Source organism: Gymnodraco acuticeps, unplaced genomic scaffold (genome assembly GCF_902827175.1).
Source record: "Gymnodraco acuticeps unplaced genomic scaffold, fGymAcu1.1, whole genome shotgun sequence".
NCBI lineage: Eukaryota > Metazoa > Chordata > Actinopteri > Perciformes > Bathydraconidae > Gymnodraco > Gymnodraco acuticeps.
Genome location: NW_022992250.1, coordinates 4,355,471 through 4,383,312, shown reverse-complemented (window position 1 = coordinate 4,383,312; position 27,842 = coordinate 4,355,471). Strand labels below are relative to the sequence as shown.

Below are 27,842 nucleotides of genomic sequence, written 5' to 3'. Positions count from 1 at the left end.
AAGTGTATGACCAACAATATCTTTATAGACTGCATTTGCCACATTTAATCATCAACATCATGTTGGACATTTTGGAGTTATGCTATGAGAATATCCTGTGTGTTAGTAACCCAATACAAATTAAATAGAGCACAACTTTCACACTGCGATTTATAGACACAATAAAAGAAGAAGAATTGAAAAATGAATAAGGTGTTTTATTTTATTCATATATCAAAACGGTGGATACATCTTTAGATCAAATTACAGTGGCAATAACCTGAGAATGGGATTATTAATAATAGTAAAAAACAGTGACATTGTCATTTATTTAACTGTTATCCTTAAAGTTGTATCTCCATCTCATCTCCTCTCAAAGTGTGCTCCACCCAAAGTCTTTAAATGCTATGAAAACTGTGTAATTTATTTACTCACCAACTTATCAACCTTTCAAAGCAGGAGTGCATGTTGCCATTGTTGGGTGCATTCAACTTTAATCATTGTTCGAATTTGCTTTAAATGCATGTTTTGATTTATGCTCATCCCTCATTCTGCCTGTAGTTCTTATTCTCTTTCTTCATCTTAAAGTCTTTATCGCACAGTATTTTTTCTCCAGCTACATCATATTTGGACATAAAAGGTTTTATTCTCTCTGGTGAATAGAGAGTGGAGATAGCAACAAGACAGCCTTCCCAGTAGAATAAATAAAAAGCGAAATCTTTGAATTATTTTAAGTAAACTGATAACACTGACGTAGGACAGGAAGAAGGGGCGCAGATGCAAAATAATGTAAAAACAAAAAAGTGATAATGTATTTGTCTTATCACAACCATGATCACAACCCATGTTCACTGCACACAGTAATTGTATTTTATGATTTTGTGCCCGCTGCACAATTCATAATTCCCCTTCCAATGATGGCTTATATTTCCTATAGTGCTCCGAAACACCCCACCAAGAACACTTTGGATTAGCGAAATATTGCCGCGGAGAAAATTGTGACAAAACCCATAGCACATCCGGTATACACTTGCTCACAGCTACACACTCATTCACTGACTAACTCATTCTCTCTATGCCAGACATGAGTATCAGCCAAACAGTGCTATTTGCTGGAGCAGGACTGGCACTTCTCCAGACCATGGGGGTAGCAGGCTTGGCAACGCAGATCACTGATGGACTCATTGAAGCGGTTCGCCAGCATGGACAGCTTGCTGCCATGACACAGAGAGCAGGGAGTGCAGCCCGAACCGCCACAATGCTGGCAGCTGCCCGCCTCCTGGAGACAGAAGAAACACATTAGTGGGTTGAGGAAGAGGAGAAAGAGAGCATCTGTAAGGTTATTCAAAGGGTAACAAAAAATTGAGGAAAAAGTTGGAACAGGTGAGAAAACAAGCGACATTTAGAAAGAGATTGAACTGACCACCAAGGTTGGAAAGACAGTTTTTCAACCTAATTAAAAACATCTGCAATTTCTGAATATAATGTATTTAAACTAGTGCAAAAATAAAAACAGAAAATCCAACAAGCAGATTGACAGAGGATCCTTTCATTCCAGTTAGATGAAGTGTGAAATTCATACATAATCTACAATAAGCCAGTTTTGTATTAAATATATTTACTTCATTTTACACTGCAACTGTTACAGAGCTGCTTAACTTGCATCAGAGCTCAACTGGCCGGCCTGCTGGCAGACACAAAACAACCTTTACGACAACCAATGGTCCAATGGTTCCAATATTATTTATAATTAAACACCATTGGTAAGTAGCTGTGTTGCGGAATGATGTTTGACCAGCCGGTCATTTACACAGCCAGCTGGTCCTTACAACGAAATGTGCAAGACCGTGCGGCTACCTGTAGATTATCGATTACAGGAAGGCAGGATACTTACACAAGATTTAAGTCTTTGTAAACAATACTTAATGTCTTAAATCAGTAGTAAAACTGATTTTAGTGAACATTTTGAACAACTAGGACTGTGAAAAGTGCTTCAAACAGAATGGCATTCACCTCTTGAAGAGAGAGCATACAATGCTAGAGTGCTTCAGCAAAAGATGCTCTATGAATGAATTGTTAATAGGATTTTCTGTACCAATGTTTTAAATCTCAAATAGTAAAAGTGGCTGAAAGTAAGCCAGATGTAATTCAGTCTGGATAGTCTTTTTGTTAAGTGTGCTTGTTACACTTTGAGTCAGATTACAAGTTACCTTGGTACCAACCTGCAATAAATGAACAGGTTATGGGGCTAAAATGGATCCAAAACTCTACTTTATGCACATAAGCTTTTTCCATTAGCGAAAGTTGACGTTTTGACATTTATATTACCTCTAACCCTACATCAATTTAAGATGCACGTATGGTTTAATGATGAAACAACATGCAAACTGAAAGAGAGAATGTATAACTCTACATCTTTGTTAGAAATAAAGAAACAAAGATATCAAAATATGAATACCTTGCGTGTGGGTAACAAAAGCAAAGATGATTAAAAAAATAATCTAGCAGAGAGGAGTGAGATTGCCAAATAATGAAAGAAAAAAATGAGAACAAACTTCTTTTTTCCAGAGGCAGAAAAAAACAAGAAGATGAGAAAATAATGAGAGGGGGGAGAAAAGAATGGAGGTAGTGAGGGGAAGAGAACAGTAATCAGCCGAGGAGGTGAGAGGGGGGAGATAATAGCGAGCTGGGTATCCTTGTGGGCTGGCAAGTGGCAGGCAAATGCTGCAAGGGCACAGTAAAACTGTGGACTCATCAGTATGTGGTTCACAGTTGACAGATAACACTAGGACAATGGGAGGGGGGGGGGGGGTTGTTGCAGCAGGAGGGGGGCAACAGGGAAAGAGAATAAGGTGGCGGTTACAAGGAAACACAGAGGAGATGAAAATAAACACCCCTCTGTTTACAAATTACAACAATATGGCTGCAGACGATTCTGCAGTTACACTCTCGAAAGACAAAGTGAAGACAGGAGGGTTGAAGACATATGCTGATATAGAGAGAGGGGGGGGACATGATGAGACTGATAATAGCAAGAAACAGAAGCAGGGTGATAGGAACCACACCACTGAGAATAATTTGGCCATGCATCATTACCTTGGTCTCTGTGTCACTGATCGGTTTCTCCTCCTTCTCCTCACCCCCCGCTGCACACAGAGCTTTAGCCCTCCTCCTGCTCCCCCTCTCTCTGGCCTTTGGGTATCCCTCCAAGTCCAAAGGAGGCCCTGTGTGGTGCCGTGACACTTCAGGCTTCCTCGGAGGCGCTCTGATGATGCGCAGATTGCTGGTGTAGATGATTATTTTGCCAAAATCCAACACTGAGGACTGAAGGAAACAGAACGTGTCAGAGTATCCTACATGTTTTAATTACAACAACAGCTGGTGCATCTATGATTAGGTAATTGAGATGCTTGTGTTTGATATTTACAACAATTCCCACATTCTATTTCTACGACTAACAGAGCTAACGTACATTCAGCTGTGGGCTTTATGTGTGGGTGAGAAGAGGTTTTCTAGTTGAATGTATCTGAAGAGACATGCCCCGTGTGCAATACACAACATGCTTTGAAGTGGTGTACAGGCTTCTGTTTGTAGGCAATTGGAAATACTATAATACCATCTCTTATGACAAAGCTTTCCCCATTTGTGATTGCCTGGAGTCTGAAGGGAAATCCATTCTTTTTGATATCTATACAGCATTTTAATTTGCACTAAACTCAAACCTTAAAATAAACATGTGGTTGTCCGTGGGAATGAACCATGTTTGTACAGGGATGAAACATACATTATATCACTGGTAGCTTAAAATAACCTTAAGTATACTTAAAAAGACATAGAAGTACTACAACAATGAATCAAAAAAGTTACATTGTTCATGCGGAGCACAAACTGGGAAAAATATGTTTTTACTAAAGGAACCAGCCTCCTACCATTTATCAAACTTCAATAAAATGACTAATTTTGACAAATGTTCTTGGCCAGTAGTGTTTTTAAACTTTTTGACATGATGTGACCTGCACATTTGAAACATTGTGAAATAAAGTCAGATAAAAAAGTGTTTTGTTTCAGTGCATCTCCCTCATTATAACACAGACAGAGGAAAGATATGGGGGAGGAACTCATTAGACCTGCTGACAGTAGGGGTGCTCCACCAGGACCACCGTGCCATCCTTTCAATAATTCTCTAAAAGGATCAACTCAAATCCAGATTGCTGTTTTCAACTGATAAATGTGATAAATGCTGGCCTTGGTCACCAGGGCCATGCGTGCCTTTGTTTAGAGGATAAAAGAATGAAACTGACACTAAGCCAGCAGGCGATGTAGCTGACCTCCCTCTCTGCACTAATGAAGCCACTGCCTCAGCGGATCAGTAACAGTGGCTTTTTCCTTACAGAGGAACCATTTTGTTGTTATTCATTTTTAATTGTTGAGCAATTTTCACAGAACAGCATGTAGTTGGGGCAGTAATTATCCTAAGACTCTTCTCATTTTTCTATTTTAAGTCTTTATTGCTTGTTCTGTTCTGTTCTAGAGATGTATTATATTAAGTAACTCTGCGTTGGCTGGTAATTGTGTTTATTTTGGCGTGTCTGTTTGTATTCAGCATATGTAGACTTGCTCTGTGGGGTTTAAATACCAACGCTTCCAAGGAGCTGTGATACTTTCTTATTATAATTCCCTTTATGTTAATATATCCAAAGAGACGTTGCATAGCGATCATTCTCCAAAATTAGTAACTTAACATTCAAAGGGTGTCATAAATAAACACAAGTGTTGATTTAAAATAAATAGCACACAATAGTTATAGTCCATATGTTGATTTGACAATGTTTTACGTAATACATCACATTTTCTAATACAAAACTGTAATTCTTTAAGGTCACATTAAAGTAAGATGTTGCTTTGGCAGACATTTTCATTAACATTCAGCAAAATCTTAATATTTTAGATTCCAGTTCATTCAAACTGCATTGGGGAATTGGACAACCATAAAGGTCTCAGTACTTGACATTCAGACAGAAACATTTCATTGCTAGGGGGAAATCAAATCTAAGCTGATCTTTATTAATATCAAATTTGTAGGGGAATAAAACAGCAGCAGCATTGCTTACTTGGGCCCCTCCCTCTGCTTCCTCTGTCTGGCCTGCAGCCGGCTTGTAGCTTCCCATTCCTCTGTACACGTTTATTCTCTGGGCAATGAGCCCTGTTGGAGGATAAACATCTGGGTACAGAACAAAACATGTTGTCAATATAGAGAGATTTAAGGTCCAGGTTTCATGCATAAACAGCACATATTTCCTAAACTGTAATAATGTAGTGGTTATGAGCACTAAGGCTAGCTGTGTTAGCATTGCAACCTTGTCTTACTAAATCTTTGTCTTGATCATTTTCAACAGTTATTTTAGCAAGTGGTGCAGTTACTGGTCCCAGCCTAAAAATGGTTAAACTTTCCGAGGTCTAAATGTATTGTATTTGATTGTGCAGATCAACAAATGATATGCTCATTAGTGAGATTTAGGGGATAATGGTATAGGCTGTATAGAGCCTGTTTTTCAGGTTTCAGGCTCGAAAATGCTATGCCCAAAACAAATTACTATAACTTAACTTCTTTTATCAAAGCAAGGTTACATCTGTGAGTTGGATGTAGAAGTGTCAGAATTAATATAGATGTAGAAGTGTCAGAATTAATATAGATGTAGAAGTGTCAGGGTAAATTCAGATGAAACATAGTTAAAAAAAAAGGAAAATTCTTACCTCCGCCTAAAAAAAACAACCCATTACTTATAGTGAAAACCACCCTTGAATAATGGGATGGTAGACTAAAAGCTTTAGGAATCCAAAGTATAACATAAGTACCCTGTATCAAGATTGAGGCATGATAAACATGTAAGGACTTTGCCACAGTCCTCACATGTTTATCACCCGACTAACACTTCTAGGAAGGTTTACTTGCACAATAAAAATTAGGAAACATAGGATAAATTTGTCTCCAACAGGAGCAGATTTATTTCAAAAACAACACACACAAGTATAATAACACAAGCATTTTTTCAACACTAGCAAAAAAGAAAAATGTACGGCAAAAAAGAAAAAATGTACACAACCTGATTGTTTTTAGTCAGAGGTGTGCCACGCCTTGAAACAGTTCTTCTTTGAATTGAGGCACAGAGGGACCAGGCACTTAGTGCAGTAGATAGGTGTCTTCACTGTTTTGTTGCCAGCATCAGAGCACCTCCTGCAGTACATGCTGAGCACGGTGGCATCTTTCCCATAATACTCGGGCATGCATACGAGTGATGATGGGGGAGTGGTGGTGGTGCTGCAGGGACTTCACCCCCCTCAAGTCTGCAGAAAGCTGCTCCCTGAAGGACTTCTGGGTGTGTGGCTTCGTCCTGCCGGGATCATCCCTCATCTTGTGGAGAAGGAAGCCATTCACCACTGCAATGTCCAGAAAAAAAAGGACAACTGTATGCTGATCTGATGCACGTCGTAGCTCGGATGAGGCACATGTTGATGGCTGTGATCCAGAAGCCATTTGATACTCGTCTTCACCACTGTGAAAACAAAATCGATTACTTCACTGTCTTATTCTTTTCTTTCTTTCTCACTCACATCAGAAATAATTCCTCAATTTAGCGTGTGTGAAATAACAGTATACACTATATATATATATATATACACACAGGGTTGATATACACAATACAGTTTTATTTATATACTGCCGTGTTATAGTCACGAAATACAATTAATCTATTGATAGGTGTTCACCAACATGATCTTCCCATTGTTTTCGTTTCTCACAGCACAATGTCTGTAGAACTACAAAAGAGCATCCATTTAGCGTGTGTGAAATAACAGTATACACATACACATATATATATATATATATATATATAGACCAAGGGCGCCGGAAGCGGGGGGGCCAGGGGGCCATTGGCCCCCCCACTTTACGGCCCTGCCCAGGGGCGGATCTAGACAAATATTCATGGGGTGGCAAAAGGGTGGCAGGAGATTTTGAGGGGTGGCATCCCCTGACAGAAGTATATGCTGATTTAAATCGCAATCATATCAATCAATTAGGGGTGTAACGGTACACGTACCCGTACTGAAATTATTCGGTACGGACCCTTCGGTTCGGTACACGTGTGTACCGAACGAATATAGCGTTAAACGTAAAAAATTGAGAACATGAACAACTTTCTGGAAGTAATCTATATCATAGAGCGACCAAGTCATTTCATTGGACGAGAGGCATACTATGAGAGCTGGTCACAGGGATGCGTTCAAATGTAGTCAGTAATTTGAGGAACTGTCGAAATGGCGAACGCAGATAAAGTTGAGCTCGAAAATCCTCCGGCATCATTGAGGTCTCCGGTTTGGGAACATTTTGGTTTCGCAGTTACGTACAAGGATGACGGACAAAGACAGGTGGACCGAACCAAAGCTGTTTGTCGGCATTGTTCAACTAACATTGGTTACGCGGCTGGCAATACATCACACTCATTTGAAAAGGCATCACCCGAATGTGAATATTACCGGTACCAAAAGAAAAAAGACTGAAGTGCAAACCCAACTCCCACTAGCATGTAAGCCTCCACCACTCGCAAAGAGTTCAGACCGAGCCAAAGCTATTACAAATGCCAAATATCCTTATGTTGCCATGTTAGCAAAGCGCTACCTGGCTGTATCTGCTGCCACTGTCCCTAGAGAGGGTGTTCTCCACAGCAGGAGACATTGTTAGTGCCAGCAGATCTGCCCTTTCAGCGAGCAATATGGACAAGTTCATCTTTCTTTAAACAACATGAAAATACAATGACAAGCAAGTCCTAATGTCAAGCTGGCTGCTTAGGTACTAGTACAGTTCAAATACAGATTATTTGAGTTCATCGAAATGCTGCACCTTAATGTTTATTTTACTATATTTTGTATTTATTTGAATACATTAGTCACAGTTTAATAATAATTAAAAATATATATTTAATGTTTTGTGATAATTTTTTCTGCTGTACCGAAAACGTACCGAACCGAACCGTGACCTAAAAACCGAGGTACGTACCGAACCGAAATGTTTGTGAACCGTTACACTCCTACAATCAATGTTAACTTGGAAAGCCACAATATTAATATTTTAACTCAATCACATAGGTGATATTATTGTGGCACATCAGTAAAGCCTTACAAGGTGGCAGACGTAATTTAATGAATTTTAACTGAACAATAACTGAATGAGTTTGTTTCACTCTTAGACCAGCAGGGGTACCAATCTATGCAGACTGCTGCAATAAGTACATTAATTAACTGTCTCATCGATGTTTGTCTGAATGAATATGATACTATTAACAATCATATTATTCCTATCAGCTGTCAATCACTGTTAATAAATAATAATAATAATAGATTTAATTTGTTAGCGTTTTTACAGGTGCTCAAAGACGCTTTACAGATATAGTGAAGAACTGTTATGATTCACATATTCATTTATTATTGAATAAACTATATTTTTTGGAGGAGTTAATGATGAATGTTCATCAAGATGCTTGCTCACCCTCCTTCAAATTTGAAAAACAAGTAATTATATCATTATTGATATACAGTTACGACCTTGACTTTACATCAGAAAGAACAAACATTAAAGAAGTGACTAACTGCATCAGTTAGGGTTAAAAAACGTGTATTCAGCTAAAACATAAACATCGCTGCAGTTATTATCCAGTGGAAGGTCCTTACCTACTGGCCTAGTTAAATCAAAGTGGTTATTTTCTGTTGGCTGGGCAGTGTAGTTTTACACACCGTCTTATTTTACTTTCTCAGGACTTAAAACTGTTTTTTGGGGGCAGACCTCCTCAAAGAAAAATATATATACACGCATACAAGGTCATCATCTTAACAGTTTGTTATTCTCATCGAGTCATCCGTGAGCAGAGCATCAAGTTGGCATGTCTATTGTCTATTGTCTAATGCGGCGATTACTATTTTGTTCAGCAAAACGCCTCACAAACTTATTAAGATCAACAGCTGTAGTGCGTTTTGATTCAATGCTGAGTACAGCCAAACTTGACATTCTCTTCTCTGTCATTGTAGACCGCAACTACCTCATTCCTTCAGTACTTGGGTCCGAAAGGCTTCTCGTTTTGCGCCGTTCCCACGTTCAAGTGAATTCGCCACCAATCATATTTCCACTCTCGCGCCAGGACCGGGGGAGGGGTTACATGACGTGCATCTTGTGCTGCATTCACTTGCACTGGGACATTAGAGACTTTCTCTCATAAATGTCCGATGACCCACAACTTTTCTTTCAAAACAAAGATGCCAACTGGGGTGGCAGCTGGGGTGGCAAGGCTATTGTTTAGGGTGGCAGTTGCCACCCCATGCCACCCCGGTAGATCCGCCCCTGGTCTTCGGATCAATGCGACTGATTTCGATGGAGCAGGTCACTTTGCATTAGGTAAAATACAGCAGGCAGACATAACAGGAAGAATATGTACATTTGAATCCAATCAAATAGGACATTGTCACACCATTCAAATGTATCCATGTACATTACAACCTATAACAAAGATTAGATGTGTTTATTTGTTACGTTGTTTACGTTATGTGTTACGTTGTTCAGTGTGTGTCAGCCGTTAACCTAGATAGATAAACTTGCAAACATGTCAGAAGAACCGGCGCATAAGAAAACAAAATACAGTCAAACTAAGCTGAAATTCAACAACTTGAATGTCACATCCCTGACATCCACAACTCCGGAGCCTGGTCCTTCAACCATAGAACCAGCGCAGCCAGATGAACCCCAGCAGCAGCTCTGCGGCCGCAGAGGCTGTCAAAACCGCCGCCGCCGGCATCGTTGAACCGAAACAGGCTGGTTCCGACTGCATGGAGGTTTGTTGTCGGGACATTGTGACGGGCCAATAAAAGCTTATTTGCGCAAAGAGAAGGTACTTCAATGCAGAATGGTACAAAAACAGAGAGTGGTTATTTATTTGCAAAACCACTAAACGAGCCTTCTGTGAAATATGCAGATGTGCTGAGGTCAAACGGCTTGTAACTTTCTCCAAATGTGGAGATGACAGCTTTGTAAATACCGAGTTAATAACTGGAACTTTTCACAGAGCTTACTTCAGTCAAACACCAGTCAACATTCAGCTTGTCAAACAAGAGCGTATAGCAGGAAAAAAGAAGAGATGGAATGAGCAACTGCGCTGTCATATGTGGGCTGGTCTGTATAGTTTAATGTACAGGAAAGGAGTGAGCAGAGGGTTGAGTTGTCCATTCTTGTTCTGTTTTCTCTGACTATCTTCCTCCTGAAGACCCTCTCAGACTTTCATTTGCTCGCGCTACTAAAGAGACACGTTACCATGGAAACCAAACAATGGTGTAGCTGTATTGAAGTCCGAGTGGAAACAGTAACATTTGGTGCGTTATGTTAGAATGAAACAAATCAGATTTAGTCAGAAATCGGGAGAAATGCGGGATAAATATGACCCCGGGAGGAAAACGGGAGTCTCCCGCGAAAATCGTGAGGGTTGGCAAGTAGGCTATGTGACATACACACGCACTTTTTCCCCCCCCCCACTTCTGAAATGAATCCGGCGCCGCTGATATAGACAGGGTTGATATATACACAATACAGCTTTATTTATATACTGCCGTGTTATAGTCACGAAATACAATTAATCTATTTATAGTGTTCACAAACACGATGTTCCCATTGTTTTCGTTTCTCACGGAACGATAACGCTACAACAACAAAGCGGCGTCCATTTTGTATTTTGCGAGTGTGGAATTACTATAGATTACACCAAATACACAACTAATGGATACAAACAGAGAGAGTACATACCTTTCCTGAAGTTCATAATCAGGGTCTGATTGTGGCCGAAGTAGATCCTCATCTTCTGACGGAGAGTCAACGAACACCATTTCCACGGCTTCTTCAAGCTTATTCTTTCACACACAGTGACGTCACGAGCTACCCACAATGCAACGCGCACCATATATATATATATATATATAAATACGCCATTTTCCTGGAGGTGCTAATATCCTGGAGGTGCTAATATAAACAGCTAGCTAACGTTGCCAGGCAGAGCGCACCAGGTTTTTTTTCTGAATTAACGACCGAAGAAATCGCTGCATGTCTTCGGATTACATCTCTGGACTTGAGGGGTGTGCTCTAGGTCGTTACCAGCGTAAACTAGAGCTGTGTGGGTTGTCCGATTGCCCTTACAGACTGCCTGCAGATGTATGGAAAAACGACTCTCGAAAGTGGCCTTCGGTCGATTTTGGCAGCATCGACGTCTATCTTCTGGAAACACCAGGTGAATACCCCACTTGTCACAATAATATGATCATGCCAATGCATATATGTGGTATTTTAGAGTTGACTATATTGATTAAGGCAATAGACTATGATATTCTGGTTGCACCTCGTGTGAAATGGCGGATACCGGAAGTACGGTGTCGCCCTCGGCCCAAAACCCGTATGTGTGTGTGAAAGAATACAGCCTCTTTCTGGGTGCCATTATTTGCTCGAATAAGTCCTAAAAGCAAATAAATCCTTGTCCTTGTAATATGATGTTCTGTTGCCTGCTGTTGTCTCTGTGTTCTCTGTTCGCTGGCTGTGTTTACTGTGTTCGTCGCTGTGTTCTCTGTTCGCTGTGTACGTTGCTGCTGTGCTGGTGCGGTTGTGTCTGTCCTCTGCTGCGCCATGTGCGTAAAGCTGCCGCTGCTGGCATTATTTATACTACGCAGGATCCTATCTCTGGAACAAAATAGAGTGGCGAAGTCCCTCCCCTTCCGGTGGACCTCCATGGGACCTTATTTCGGAAAAATTATGTATTGAAGTCAATGGAGAGAGAAAGATTATCTTTCGATCCAGTTTGAATTGTGCCACGAATTACACATATGATGTTTGTCAATTTAAAAGATAATTTTGCAAGTCAAAAAAATAAAAATGTGTCGTAAAACTGTGAAGTAACACATTTGTTTGTGTGAAACGCTGAATGAACTACATCTCCGGTCTAGCAAAACAACACACGTCACCAAGATGGCCGTCACTACTGTCTTGTCAACAAAAGGATTGACTACCCTCACTATCACCACAATGAAACACGTCCAGAAGAATGTCATGCAAAGCTGCCTGCCTTCCTTTGATTCTCTCTGAACTGCCTGGTCTTTTTAATGTTTAATGTCAACCATTTGTGCAGATAGCGTGAAGAAGAAAATAACGCAGATTCTAATGTTGCGTTAGCATTTCTCCCCCGGGCTTAAATTGTGTATTATAGAATGATCACACCGGTGTGACAGTACTCTTCAAAGGGTTCACGAAATATGACTACTACTCTTACTGTTTAACATGCTGGGTTACTTAATGTTACTTCATGTTAAGGCTAATACAAATGACAAGGCTGTAATACTAACTGACGTGCTAGCTACTAGCTAGGTAGATAACTTGATCAAGCCACTCCTGGTCCTTTCATCAGACGGGAAGCGAAAGAACGAGCAAGACCCATTGCTGGTATGATAACAACCTGGTACTAAGCACACAGGCATCTTGTTGAAGTTATCTTATCTTTGCCAGCGCTGATCTTAGCTATCTCGTGGAGGAAAACAGTTATGACATCACTTACGCGACTCTGGGATTTGTAGTCTTTCTAGTTGCGTATATTTCATAGTCTTATATTTCAACAGTTTTACGACAAACTGTGACTTTTTTGACATGGAAATGTTTAATGTCAATCATTTGTGCAGATAGCGTGAAGAAGAAAAGATCGCAGATGCTAATGTTGCGTTAGCATTTCTCCCCGGGTTTAAATTGTGTATTATAGAATGATCACACCGGTATGACAGTACTCTTCAAAGGGTTCACGAAATATGACTACTACTCTTACTGTTTAACATGCTGGGTTACTTAATGTTACTTCATGTTAAGGCTAATACAAATGACAAGGCTGTAATACTAACTAACGTGCTAGCTACTAGCTAGGTAGCTAACTTGATCCAGCCACTCCTGGTCCTTTCATCAGACGGGAAGCGAAAGAACGAGCAAGACGCATTGCTGGTATGATAACAACCTGGTACTAAGCACACAGGCATCTTGTTGAAGTTATCTTATCTTTGCCAGCGCTGATCTTAGCTATCTCGTGGAGGAAAACAGTTATGACATCACTTACGCGACTCTGGGATTTGTAGTCTTTCTAGTTGCGTATTTTTCATAGTCTTATATTTCAACAGTTTTACAACAAACTGTGACTTTTTTTACATGGAAATTATTTTTTAAGATTGACAAACATCATATGTGTAATTCATGGCACAATTCAAGCGGGATCGAAAGATACGTTTTCTCTCTTCATTGACTTCAATGCATAATTTTTCCGAAATAAGGTCCCATGGACCGGAAGTAGATGGGCATGACTTCGCCACTCTATTGGTCGATTTCGGGGTTGACACCTTTTTTGAAACTTTAGAGCCAATAGAATCGAGGGGGAGTTAGTAAATCCCACTAAACACTTACGTCAAGGAGAGAGAGGTTTGCATAAACAGCACGTGAGACAGCCTGAGCCCCGGGCCCTTTCTCACTTCTCTTATTTTTCAGCGTCCCAATGGCCTTATTTTTGCCAGCGAGGAGTGATAATGGAGGAGCTATAATCGAGGAACCACCAGACCATCCTTCGATTAAATCGTCAGACACTCGCCCCGCCCCCTTACTGTGTATCTTTCACTGATTGGACGATGCAGTGCATGCACTGATCTGATGCTTCTTGACATGAGAGCAGTTTCCCAGCGGAGTGAAGAAAATACATGAACCTCACGGGAGTCACTCTTCAGTTTATACCGTGTTTTGTTTCAATTAATGTATAATTTAGTTACAAATATGTGATATATCTGAACAACAAAGTGGTCAAAAATCATTTTATTCATTTTTTGGAAACATTTTCATGATCGCTTTTTTCGTTTCAAATTTTCATTTATTGTCATTTCCATTCAGTCAGTCATTAAGTGCTATTAAAATGTTAATTTGCTACATATCCAAACAAACAAAGTGTGCAATCCAATGAATGTTAATCTAACTATGTTTTGATAGATAACATATCTCTTTTTCTTCTCTCAATTATTTTATTTCTATTGTGCACTCTAATCAATATTAATCCAACTATTGTTCGTTTATACATTTTAAGAATGGCGTTTATCTTTTTTGAGAATTAGTTCTTATTTTATTTTTATTTATTTGGGTCTACAACAGAAAATGTTTGTGTCAGTAAATGTGTACTAACAGAGGCGGGGGTGTGTGGAAATAACAGGGACAGAGCTGGCTGCTGTCAGACGATCAGCTGTGCAGCGTCATCACAAACGGACGTCGCTTCACGTGACGCTCCGGAGGAAAGGACGTCCCATTGCTCTTACAACTCATTTTCCTGCTTCTCGTGGTTTCCTTAGCCTCATCCCAATACCCCTCCTCGACTCCTCTCTTCCCCTCCTCCGGGACTTGACCCGGAAATCGATCAAGACACGCCATTTTGAAGGACGTCCCAATAGCTGAAATGTACGGAGGAGTCGAGGAGGGGTGAGGGGTGCGGGAGGAGAGGAAAGGGAGGATACACCATGGATGTATAATAAGAACTGGATACAGCGTGGGAGGCGAGGCCTCATTCATTCCTATGAGAGTTGCTCATTAGCGCATGATGATAAAATGGCCCAACTTTTGAGAGAGTGAAACGTCACAGATTACCCGGGCTGCTTCTCAGGTCGACTATTTTCATTTCCTCGCTCCTCGGTCTCACCGGAAGTTGATTTGCCTGCGCCATCTTGAGTACCGTCCCATGGCTCTTATTTCTGCCGGAGGACCGAGGATCGAGGAGCGAGGAGCGATCATGGAGGAGCGATAACCGAGGAACCACCAGACCATCCTCCGATGAAATCCTCAGATACTCACCCCGCCCCCTTACTGTGTATCGCTCACTGATTGGACGAGGCAGTGCATGCACTGATCTGATGCTTCTTGACATGAGAGCAGTTTCCCAGCGGAGTGAAGAAAATACATGAACCTCACGGGAGTCACTCCTCAGTCTATACCATGTTTTGTTTCAATTCATGTATCATTTAGTTACAAATATGTGATATATCTGAACAACAAAGTGGTCAAAAATCATTTTATTCATTTTTTGGAAACATTTTCATGATCGCTTTTTTCGTTTTACATTTTCATTTGTTGTCATTTCCATTCAGTCAGTCATTAAGTGCTATTTAAAATGTTAATTTGCTACATATCCACACAAACACACAAAGTGTGCAATCCAATGAATGTTAATCTAACTGGGTTTTGATAGATAATATATCTCTTTTCCTTCTCTCAATTATTTTATTTCTATTGTGCACTCTAATCAATATTAATCAAACTATTGTTCGTTTAAATACATTTTAAGAATGGCGTTTATCTTTTTTGAGAATGACTTCTTATTTTATTTCATGTAGCCTATTTGGATCTACAACAGATGATACTAATGTTTATGTCAGTAAATGGGAACTAACAGAGGCGGGTGTTTGTGGAAATCAATTCAATTCAATTCAAAACCTTTATTTATCCAGGTAAAATCCCATTGAGATCAATGATCTCTTTTTCAAGGGAGACCTGCAGAATAACGGGGACAGAGCTGCTGCCAGACGAACAGCTGTGCAGCGTCATCACAAACGGACGTCGCTTCACGTGACGCTCCGGAGGAAAGGACGTCCCATTGCTCTTAAAACTCATTTCCCTGCTTCTCGTGGTTTCCTTGCGTCCCTCCATGCTTCCCTGGTGGGAGGGACTAAACGCAGGGAAACGACGCAAGTGAGGGAAGCAAGGATTTCATTTAATCGACCTGAGAAGCAGCCCCGGCATGCCTGAGAAGTACCCGTATGTGCTTTATACATCCATGGTATGTGCACTGCACTCATAGACAGGGCTGCACATAACTGGTGCGCAGGTGCGCATGCGCACCTCCGCCAAAAAAAGAGCACCGGGTCATTTGAAAAAAGGCGCATTTGCGCACCAAAATTGAGAGAGGGAGAGAGAGAAGAGAGGAGAGAGAAAGAAAGAAAGATATTTGCGAGTTGCATATGAACTCAGGGTCGGTCCGTAGCACTGGCGTTATAGATGTTCGCCTAGGGTGCCAGATCTGTGGAGGCGCTGCGCTGCCAGTTCTGGGAGGGAAAACAACATTTTTGACCGTTGGGGCTCATCCTAATTTTCGGCCTTGATGTAACAATATTCATAATTAAGTCATTGTAACACCCTTTTCACCCCGGTTACACGTTTCATTTGCCCTGTACGCTGGGCGCTGTAAGTGATGAAAATGGGGGATGTTGGCTTATCTGGCGCCCGCAGCTCACAGCCAAAATGCGAGGGAGAGAGGGAGGGTGCACCGGTACGCGCTGTTGTTATTAGAATCTGGTGCTAGCTGCTCTAACGGATATAAGAAGAAGATGTTTCTACAATAATGTGGAGGGAGAGTCCTCTCCAGTCAGACTGAGAGGCTGATACTACAGCTCAGTGAGGTAAGGACTCTGAGTGTGTTTAGATAGTTCACTTTAGTCTAAGTTCAAACAGTTTGGTCACAATTTATGTAAACACACTTATTTCCAAGGCACTCCTTTATAATTATTGGGATAAAAAGGTTTGAAATCATTCCAATGTATACTATAGGACAGTAAACCAAAAACATCCTATAAAACTGGAGATTAAAAAAAAATGCATAAATAAATAAATGTTAAAGGGGACCTATCATGCAAAATGCACCTTTGGACGTCTTTTATACATGAATATATGTCCCCGGTGTTCCAGGGAACTCACCAAGTGTCAGAAAACACAACCCTCTCTATTTTCCTCCTTCGCCAAATCTCTAAAAAAGTGGCTGAAACGGATCTGAAAAAAACGGATCCAGATTTCAACACTTTCCTACGTCACAAAGAGACGTGCTCCGCTTATTGGTCAACTCTCCACCTATCAGGGGAATGAGCCACGGCCACGTGCATTGCCGGGATCAATACCAACCATCCGGGAGGTGTTTATGAACTTCTCTCAAGTCCAACACGGATATGCCTCCAAGCTAATGCTAAACCCGGGATCAATACCAACCATCCGGGAGCAGGCCAGTGAGGACACATCCAATTATGAAGCTGTAAGTTTTTATTTAGCGGTGTTTTTTCCTGATAAAGCTATCTCTAGCTTGTAGTATGTAGCATGTAGCATGTAGCTTCGCCGTATCAATGTCGCCTCAAACCCAAATAGTAATCGGTTAGGTGTTTATATGTTTTTATAACATTTTATATTGTACGCTCCGCAGTCTTTGTTTGTCTTTTATTTTAATTATCAGGCATTTGCTAACATGTTCAGACATACTGCCGTAATGGCGATCTGTGTGAAGGCTGTAAAGCCACGCCCTAGCCGATAACACAAGTATTTATTCTCCTATTTATTAGTATTTTGTATCCTCTAAAATCATATTGAGTAAGTTATAATAACAAACGTAATCTTCTGTAGGTAAGTGCCGTTTTTTGCAGCGTTATATGTAAAAGCTTTTGTGATTGTAGTCTGTAAGAACGATCAGATCTGTAAGCTAAGCTACGCTAATGAGACATGCCGTTTTTTGCAGCGTTATATGTAAAAGCTTTTGTGTGTTTACTTGTTTGCGCACATGAATATAAATGGGGGTGTGTGAGGATACAACACTGTGTGTATGTATGCGAGGGGGGGACACACACCACGAGTAAAACGGAGCTAAAGCCCGGTTGGTATGTTGTTGTTGACAAGGCCTTACCTAGCAACAGGCTAATTAGTGGCTAGCACTCATTACAGTCAGTCTACTGAGCTCAGCCCCTCTCCAACATATCATCTGTATTGAGTCAGAAACACAGCATGCACGTTACGGTTCAAAACTAACTCAGATTGGAAAAGGCTAAGCAAAGAGCTTTGCTAAATAGAGAGTTTTAAGCCCCATCTTTTGGGATTTCAGACTATATTTATCCAAATAGTATTTTCTCATCCTGAATACTAAATTGAGATGATTTTGTTCTAACTATGTTTTCTTCTTTACAGGCCAGCACCTCACATACTTACTAATTAGTGACAATTTGTACATCCTTTGCTATTATTTACATTTTTTTTACTCATGGCGGAAATGAAAGACTGTACCTGGCAGCCCTGCACTACAATGAAAACGCTGAGCGTGCACAAGCCAACATCCACTGGAAACCCTCTGTATAAACTGCAGTTCCCAAAGGCCAGGAAGGGAGAATGCAGAGCAAAACCAGTAAAGACTGACCCCACATTCCGTAAGTGTTTAAAATATTTATTATACAACTATTTACAAATATAAAATTAGAAAGAACTTTCAGTTTTTTACATGCATATACTAATCTAAACCACATTTTTTGTTGTGCTTTTTTTTTAACATTGCACAGGCTACGTGGCCAACTTGATGGACCTCATCTTCGACCAAGTCTTTGTGGACCCTGCACCATTATGAGCGACCTGACAGGGACGAGGTCATCGCCGGGTATGCTACACGGTTCAATTTGGCTGCTGTCTGAACCCAACATCGACATTTTGCGGATCAGGAAACTCCTGCCTCCTTGAGGACAACGCAGGCCGGAATCACCACTCTGATCCTGCGTCCAAGGAAGCCCCAGCACCAGCTCACAAAGCTTCTGTAGGCTAGATACCTGTGACGCCTGAAATCATTAAAAAATATATTTAGTGTAATTTATACAAAATACAAGTACATTTAATTTTTTTTTATGGGTTCAAAGAACCGTTGATTTTGACAATAAAGTTCCGAGTTGATATCAAATGTGTCGTGATTATTCATGTTTGGATGGGTAAAGAATATTCTGATTTCAAAAGCATAAGGTTGTGTGTGGACTTTTTTTGTCGTACACATGGGTGTGTTATGCCATTGCTGTGTAATAATATATATATATATATATAATAGTACATGTACAATGAAAGATTGCATAAAGCCATATACACCAGTATTTATTTCCATGAACAATATTAGCATTCGTTTTACAATTTCAGTCAAAAGAAACAAACCACTCACTGCTTTATTTGCCTCAACTGTAGTCCACCATGTTCAGCTCTGTAAATATTCAATGCATTCTGCAGGGAGAACACATTCAGGCACACAGGCTCCAATCCAGGATGGTCCACCATACAGGTTACAGAGTCCTCAAGTTCCTGCATCCGTCTTGACACCTAGTGTGATAAACATATTGAATGACATGTTAAAAATGTATTCTCTAAACAGACAACTTAGTGAAGCTATCAAAAATGTTACCTGTGGTATCTCTATGCAGCACACATTCTCCGGTTCAGAAGGCATCGTGGCGCAATTTGCACATGTACACCTGTAGAAAGAAGTCAATAACTGAGCTTTTAAAAACACATGAAACTACACACACTGCTGACAACTGAGGTGTTGTTGGAGTTATACTTTTTATCACCCTAAGTTATTGAACTTTCCAACGGTTGTTGCACGATGTTGGAAGAAAAGGGCTGTAAACTATTAATAAACGCAATGAGGCCATTGTATATATGCTGAAAATATGAATGTCTCCCTTTATAAATATATATATGTATCGCTGTTTTTGCGTTACAAGCTCTAAGTTATAAACTGTACACATAGCATTCTTGCTAATTAGCCAAAATATGAACGGTATAAGTAGCAATCATCGTAACAGAGTAAAATAAATAGGAACAACAGCTTGTCAACTTACCATTCAGAAACATCCTGCTGCAACCGAGATCTTTGCACCTCCACCAAAACCTCCGCTGCTTCAGGGTCAGTCTCTGGATCAAATTGATAATACGCTTGAACACATGCATTGCTCTGAGATGACATGTTTATTCCACACTCGTAATCACAGCAAGCATGTTAACGTGACTCTCACCGACTCATGCCCCGCTCTTCTGCAGGGGGGCGTGGTCAGCTGCTGCTCAGAATTTTCAAAGACAGGCTTGGAAAAGAGCGAAAATGAGCGAAACGAGGCATGGCTAAAAAATGATCTGTTTGGTATTTTGAAAAATAAAATGTATAAATATACCTTATATAGGTATGGTCATACACTATATCATTTAAATATAGCATGATAGGTCTCCTTAAGGTAAAATAAGATATGAACAACATAAATAAAATAAGTTACATTAATTTGTTATTGACTATGGTAGGTTGTTGGTTAGGTTATATGAGACTTTCGACCCAAACCCAGCTGTTGACTTGTGGATGCAAGCAGCTAATCACAGACTCAACCAGAGAGGAAGAAGTAGGCCTACATCATCAGCTACCATGTCTGACAGAGAGGAAGACAGTGAGGAGAACAGTGAGGAGGGTAGTGATGACAGCGTGTAGGATTACTGGTCGTGCTAATTTTGTCTTGTGTTCACCTCTGTATGTGTGTTCTGTGTTCACCTCTGCATGTGTGTTCAGTGCCGTGTGTCTGGCAAATAAAGTCAAGCCACCCTCAAAAGTTACGGTTTATTTCATTTTAAGGATGAGCACCAAGCAACATCTCCAGGTGCTCCTTTGAGAACCAGGGCAAAAAAAGTGATGTGCACCCCTGCTCATAGAGTATGCGCAACTTTAACCAAAATGCTCGTTCACATCAAGCACGTCAATTTGCGTACACGTAACAGCACCGCACGTTCATGACAGCATGGTAATGATCTGTTATTATGATGGATTTGATATTAACGAGGCGGCAGTTAGCAGCTAGCGGCTAGCTAGTAATTATGCTAACGTGACATCAATCGTTATGTACTTATATTACACTGTAACAGGATCTAGTGATATCCAAGCAACAGAGCTTCATTTAGCATGAAAGAATGATTGCACTGTAGCCTATATATATACGTATAATAATAAGTAATATTAACTTTATTTAATACAACATTTACGGTACAAGATTTAATCATACAGCCCATGTAGTATGATAATGAATTACAGCAAACATGTGCAATATATCCATTATTACAGCTCCGTGGGATGGCAGTAAGACGATATGGGTCCGTTCTTATTGTGCATTCATGGGTAAAGATACACGTAACTCACATTGGTTTCTCAAACAGCATCTCTGTAAACTACGTGTGTAACTGTCTTCACTTTCTGTTGTTCATTTGTTTCCACGTTGTATTTTTGGTTCCTACCTTTTATGTGCAACATTATTAGAGGTGGAACTAATCTGCTGTGTTTTGTGTTACACCTGTTTAATCGACGCACTGGATAGTTGCAACGGCAGAGCAACGCAGGACGTTAAAGGAAAACTAAGGAAACCAAGGGAAAATGCATATAAAGTTATCAGCCCCTCTAGGTGACTAGCAGCCTACGAGTTCTCACGGGTTTGAATAGGTCCCACAAGAATAAACCCCGTATTTAATCCAGACCTCAGCCTCGTGTCATTTACTGGAGGGAGCTTCAGTGAGAACTCGACTGCTCCGCATGAGTAGACGAGTAAAACGGCGCCAGACGGCAGCGATCCATGGACGGCACGGGACAGCTCCGTCGCCGCGTGTGCATCTGTAGCAGCCATCTACACAGCAGCACAAGATCCAACTACTTCTGGAAGGTCCAGGTGCTTTAGTGTACATTTAGGTGCAACAAAGAGACTTCAAAGTGCCATACAAAGAAAATGGGACATTTGCATTGTTCATATAATCTGTGTTAATGTTATTTACTTACCTTTCTAATGGAAGTTAAAGGTTGTTAATATTGATTTGTGTATTAAGGTATCTGCAGTAAGTATTTGCAGACTAAGTAACAAAGTACATTTAAAGGACAATATCTTTCAAGTGTTGAAGAATTGTACCAAGTTTTGTTGTTTGCCTATATCATTATCACTTGTGATTTTCATTTAAATAAGGCTCAATAGCTGTGTATAAGCTTAAGATAACTCAAAGCTAATATCTAAATTGGCTAACTACTTAGCTTTAAAGATAATTAAATATTAGAGTTAAAACCAAACTTAAGTGAAAACGTCACAGATTACCCGGCATGCCTGAGAAGTACCCGTATGTGCGCTCATAGCGCATGCGCAACTTTAACCACGCCGCCCAAAAGGCTCGTTCACATTAAGCACGTGAATTTGCGTACACGTAACAGCACCGCCCGTTCATGACAGCATGGTACTGGATTTATATTAACGAGGCAGCAGTTAGCAGCTAGCGGCTAGCTAGTAAGTTATGCTAAGTTACACATCAATCGTTATGTACTTTTATATTACGCTGATATCAGGATCTAGTGATATCCAAGCAACAGAGCTTCATTTAGCATGATACTTGTGTGGGTTGTACATGAAACCACTTGGTAATATATACAAATGTATATGTTGAAGCCTGTTATGATCAATTGTGAGTTAAAACTTTATCTAAAAAGTAAAGCTGATGATGGATTACTGTGGTGGAGTTAAAATAACAATAGCCTATTTCTTTTTGAAATGTGATGGAGTAAAAGGATAGTAACTGTGATTATTCATGTTACGTAGCCCACAAGTAACTAAAACAATTGCAAGTGCAATAAGAAGCTACAGGAACGTTAATCTACGTTGGTAATATTAACTTTATTTAATACAACATTTACGGTACAAGATTTACATCATACAGCCCATGTAGTATAATATTTTACAAATGATGAATTACAGCAAACATGTGCAATATATCCATTATTACAGCTCCGTGGGCTGGCAGTAAGGCGATATGGTCCGTTGTTACTGTGCATCCATGGGTAAAGAGAAACTCATGTAGTACTGAACACGTAACATGAACGTGCCGGGCAGCGCGGTCCCGTGGGTTAGATGCACGTTCATATTGCAGAGGGAAATAACTCTCAGAATAACGTTATTAGCACATTTTTACAACTTGAGGAACGAATGTTTTTAATAAGGACTATACAAGTGTTCATACTGGGTTATTTATTTAGTTTAAGTTACAGACCACTCTTTCCCAATGTAAGTCAATGGGAAAAAGTGTTTCCGGGCCCAGCAACCTAAAGGAAGTGTAGTACCGCCGTTTGGCCACAACGAATATTCTCATCAGACTCCGGCGCACTTCCTGGGGGCTTGGGATACACGGGAGCAGACTACGCGGACGTTTTTTCACTACTCGCGTATAAAAGCCCCGCCCCCACCTTCACAGTTGGTCGATTTCAACAGAGGAAAACCGACAACTGGAAGATGAGTGGAAAAGCGTCACATAAATGTATAAGTGCTCACAGCTCCGTGGGAATTATTATGTGCAATTCATTTCTTAAAGTTATACTAACAATTTAAGTCATGTTTAATGATCTTTAACGTCACTGAAACATAGCTATTAAGAAAGCTATTTCATAAATGGCTAGATCTTGATAAATAACAATTATTTGTATTGTTTTGTGTGAAGATATTCAGGAGTTAAATTATTTAAAATTCACAATCCTGAATGTGGGTTTGTGGTGAATGTGGGGATCTACAGGACACACATTTTCAGAGTAAAGGCTTTCACATTACTATCATTATATTTTTATTTAAATGTAGGCTACATTTTACACCAAAACGGAACACAAAAGCAGGACCAACCATCATACATTGAATTCCTTGACTAACAAGAGAAAGATTCATTAATTTAAATAAATATTTAACAACAAATGGGCCGGTTCTAAGGGGTTATTCAGTTAAGCCCGATGAGAGGGGATACAGCTGTGCACATGTCATCATTAACAGACATCGTTTAAGAGTGACGTTTGAGTGAACGAGGACATCCCAATTAATACCTGAGGACTCCTCTGTCCTCGCGTCACCTCCTCGTGTTTCTCGCTCGCATCTTACGGAGGCGGAGCTAAGATGCAAGGAAGGGCGGCGAGTGAGGGAAAGGAGGAGTCGAGGAGGGGTATTGGGATGAGGCTCTTGCGTCTCTCCATGCTTCCCTGGTGGGAGGGACTCACAGGGAAACGACACAAGTGAGGGACGCAAGGAATCCATTTAACCGAAGTGAGAAGGACCCCCGGACTGCAAAACTCTACTCTGCGGCCATGAATGTAATGATGGATTATCAGGAACAATTCTAAAGTGACTAAGAGACATTGGATTAACCTTGAGCAGCGTTTTTATTCCCTTGAACACGACTTTTGATCACAAAACAGCAACGGTAAAACATAATTATTGTTATGGTTTAGAACACTGTTGTTGTTTTCTTGCTCTGTTCTGGCTGCTAGCTCAGTGAGTTCGTGTCCTACAGTGATGATCCTTATATCAAAATAATCTGTGGAGTATCAGCTTTCAGATGATATGTAGTTTGTGCAGAACATATTACGTTTTAAAGATCATTTTTGCTAGTTAGCACCGGAAGTAGCATCAGCCTGTTTTCACTAAGGGCTAATGCTAACGCTTCTTGTGAGACTTGTGTTTTGTTTCGGTAAAAATGGCTCATATCGTCAGGTAGCTGAGTATTTTTTCCCGTTATTTGAGTATAAGACATTCATAGGTTTTTAAATATTAAGAAGCCCCCAGACGCTGTCTCCTGCAGTGAGGCGTCCCCCCCCCCCCCGCCCTGGGGGCAGGGCCAATTGAAAAGAAACTTGGGCAAAAAAATGTATCTCCTAAACACACTAAAAGATTTAAGTTTATCAGCAATATCTTTGAATGTGGTAATTTTTCATGTTTACCATTTGCATGACCTCTTCCGTTTCAATGTATTGCATATTATCTGCAAGAGTAGTCCAAACTGCAATAACATTTGCACTCAAAACAAGCAAGATTATAATTTAGCTACACTGAACAAAAATATAAATGCAACACTTTTGTTTTTGCTCCCATTTTTCATGAGATGAACTCAAAGATCTAAAACATTTTCTATACACAAAATAACCATTTCTCAAATATTGTTCACAAATCTGAAAAAATCTGTGATAGTGAGCACTTCTCCTTTGCCGAGATAATCCATCCCACCTCACAGGTGTGGCATATCAAGATGCTGATTAGACAGCATGATTATTGCACAGGTGTGCCTTAGGCTGGCCACAATAAAAGGCCACTCTGAAACGTGCAGTTTTGCTTTATTGGGGGGGTCTGAATACCAGTCAGTATCTGGTGTGACCACCATTTGCCTCACGCAGTGCAACACATCTCCTTCGCATAGAGTTGATCAGGTTGTTGATTGTGGCCTGTGGAATGTTGGTCCACTCCTCTTCAATGGCTGTGCGAAGTTGCTGGATATTGGCAGGAACTGGAACACGCTGTCGTATACGCCGATCCAGAGCATCCCAAACATGCTCAATGGGTGACATGTCCGGTGAGTATGCTGGCCATGCAAGAACTGGGATGTTTTCAGCCTCCAGGAATTGTGTACAGATCCTTGCAACATGGGGCCGTGTATTATCATGCTGCAACATGAGGTGATGGTCGTGGATGAATGGCACAACAATGGGCCTCAGGATCCCGTCACGGTATCTCTGTGCATTCACAATGCCATCAATAAAATGCACCTGTGTTCGTCGTCCATAACATACGCCTGCCCATACCATAACACCACCACCACCATGGGCCACTCGATTCACAACATTGACATCAGAAAACCGCTCACCCACACGACGCCACACACGCTGTCTGCCATCTGCCCTAAACAGTGAAAACCGGGATTCATCCGTGAAGAGAACACCTCTCCAACGTGCCAGACGCCATCGAATGTGAGCATTTGCCCACTCAAGTCGGTTACGACGACGAACCGGAGTCAGGTCGAGACCCCGATGAGGACGACGAATATGCAGATGAGCTTCCCTGAGACGGTTTCTGACAGTTTGTGCAGAAATTATTTGGTTATGCAAACCGATTGTTGCAGCAGCTGTCCGCGTGGCTGGTCTCAGACGATCTTGGAGGTGAACATGCTGGATGTGGAGGTCCTGGGCTGGTGTGGTTACACGTGGTCTGCGGTTGTGAGGCCGGTTGGATGTACTGCCAAATTCTCTGAAACGCCTTTGGAGACGGCTTATGGTAGAGAAGTGAACATTCAATTCACGGGCAACAGCTCTGGTGGACATTCCTGCTGTCAGCATGCCAATTGCACGCTCCCTCAAAACTTGCGACATCTGTGGCATTGTGCTGTGTGATAAAACTGAACGTTTCAGAGTGGCCTTTTATTGTGGCCAGCCTAAGGCACACCTGTGCAATAATCATGCTGTCTAATCAGCATCTTGATATGCCACACCTGTGAGGTGGGATGGATTATCTCGGCAAAGGAGAAGTGCTCACTATCACAGACTTTCTCAGATTTGTGAACAATATTTGAGAGAAATGGTTATTTTGTGTATATAGAAAATGTTTTAGATCTTTGAGTTCATCTCATGAAAAATGGGAGCAAAAACAAAAGTGTTGCATTTATATTTTTGTTCAGTGTATGATGTTTACTCCATCATGACAGCAGAAAAAATATCTGACTTATCCAACAGGGTGAGAAAAACGTTTATCAGCTCATGTTCTACTTCTCCGTAAGCAAAAGATGACACGAAAAAAATAGGAGGGCAATTGAGCCTGTATTTTGTAGCCTTGACATATTCCAAATCACATCACTAAGTATTAGAAAAGTGTGTATGCACGTTGGCAGCTTCACAGTGCCCACAAATATAAGCAAACACTCCACAGAGGAGTTTCAATCGTACACACCCATTATATATGACCTTCAAGGAAAAACATGTCAAAACAATTTCACAGAAACCACTCCAACGTGTAGGGTAGGGAAGCAGATACAAATGTAATGCAGGCCCTACACATTGTATTGGTATTACACAGCCCCCACTCACACAAACCGAAGTGCAGTAATGCATATGAAGTAAGACACAGTGGAAGTGTGTTACAAAATGATAAAAACCCACCCGCTTTGTCCCCATGAGCATCCTCAAAGCCACAGAGCTGCTCCACCTCCAGGTGGCTGGGGGGGATCTTGCGGTGAACGAAGCTGTGAGGGTACTTCTCCTCGGGACTATCCAGCTCCTGCCCATCCTCGTACACGTGCTTCAGCACTCGACCGCTGTAGGACGACGCCAGCTTGAACCTCACCTGTGGTTTTGGGTTGAAGGTGACATGTTTTACTTCCTTCCCCAAGCTGGTTTTTCATGAAGATATGCTAAGTGCTTCATTTACATATCTTGCTAGCATAAAAAAGATGAGTAGAACAACAATAACTGCTGTTTGAGGAGACAACAGGGGTGCATACAGACATTTGCAGCATCCTAACATACAAAATAACACCCTGCTCCTTTCCCCTTTTCAGCTTGCAGTTTGACAACATAAGATGCCGTTTAAAGCTGAATCTTCAAGGACTGTAGCTTTAGTTTGTTGTGTGCTGTAATTTAAAGCAATACTCCATTGATATTAAAACAACTGCAAATCAAAACAGGAAGGTATGACCTCAATGTGTCTTTTTCTCAACATATCACCAAATACTTAAGTATTCCTTTTAATTAGAGCAAGTAGTTCTGTAAATAACTCACGAACCTTTCTGGGCTTGGTGCCTTCATAGTGCTGATCCAGTTTTCTCTGGAGTTCCTCCATGGTGGCTGTTTGAGGAGGGGATGCTGTGAGACCGTCAGTCCATCCAAAAAGCGCCTCACCTGGGGCTAATTCACATCAGCTGGTGGTTCCTGATGCGGAGAATGAATGTACTGATAAATGGATGAAAGAATGGAGTGATATACAAGAGCGTAGAGCTGCGATAGAGGAGTGGGTGGATGCCTGGATAAGAAAGCTTGTGTGTCCTGCTTCCTGAGTTTGAGTGTACCTGCTGTTTTAAGGGACCACCTTTTTAGCTCCCCGTGCTAAATAATTCAAAGCTAGATCGTGTGTGCAAAAGGGTGGTTGAGAAACCAGAA

At 40.9% G+C, this 27,842-nt stretch overlaps 1 protein-coding gene across 1 annotated transcript; it reads right to left on the bottom strand.

Moving 5' to 3' along the window:
- Positions 1-307: 307 nt before the first annotated feature.
- LOC117540199 (glutaredoxin domain-containing cysteine-rich protein 2) lies at positions 308-27,842 on the bottom strand. Its single transcript, XM_034206753.1, has 5 exons — positions 27,469-27,842; positions 26,847-27,030; positions 5,091-5,200; positions 3,076-3,303; positions 308-1,258 (listed from the first exon to the last, which is right to left on the bottom strand). The coding sequence occupies exons 1-5, from the start codon at positions 27,523-27,525 to the stop codon at positions 1,085-1,087; spliced, it is 753 nt and encodes a 250-aa protein (XP_034062644.1). The 5' UTR covers positions 27,526-27,842; the 3' UTR covers positions 308-1,084.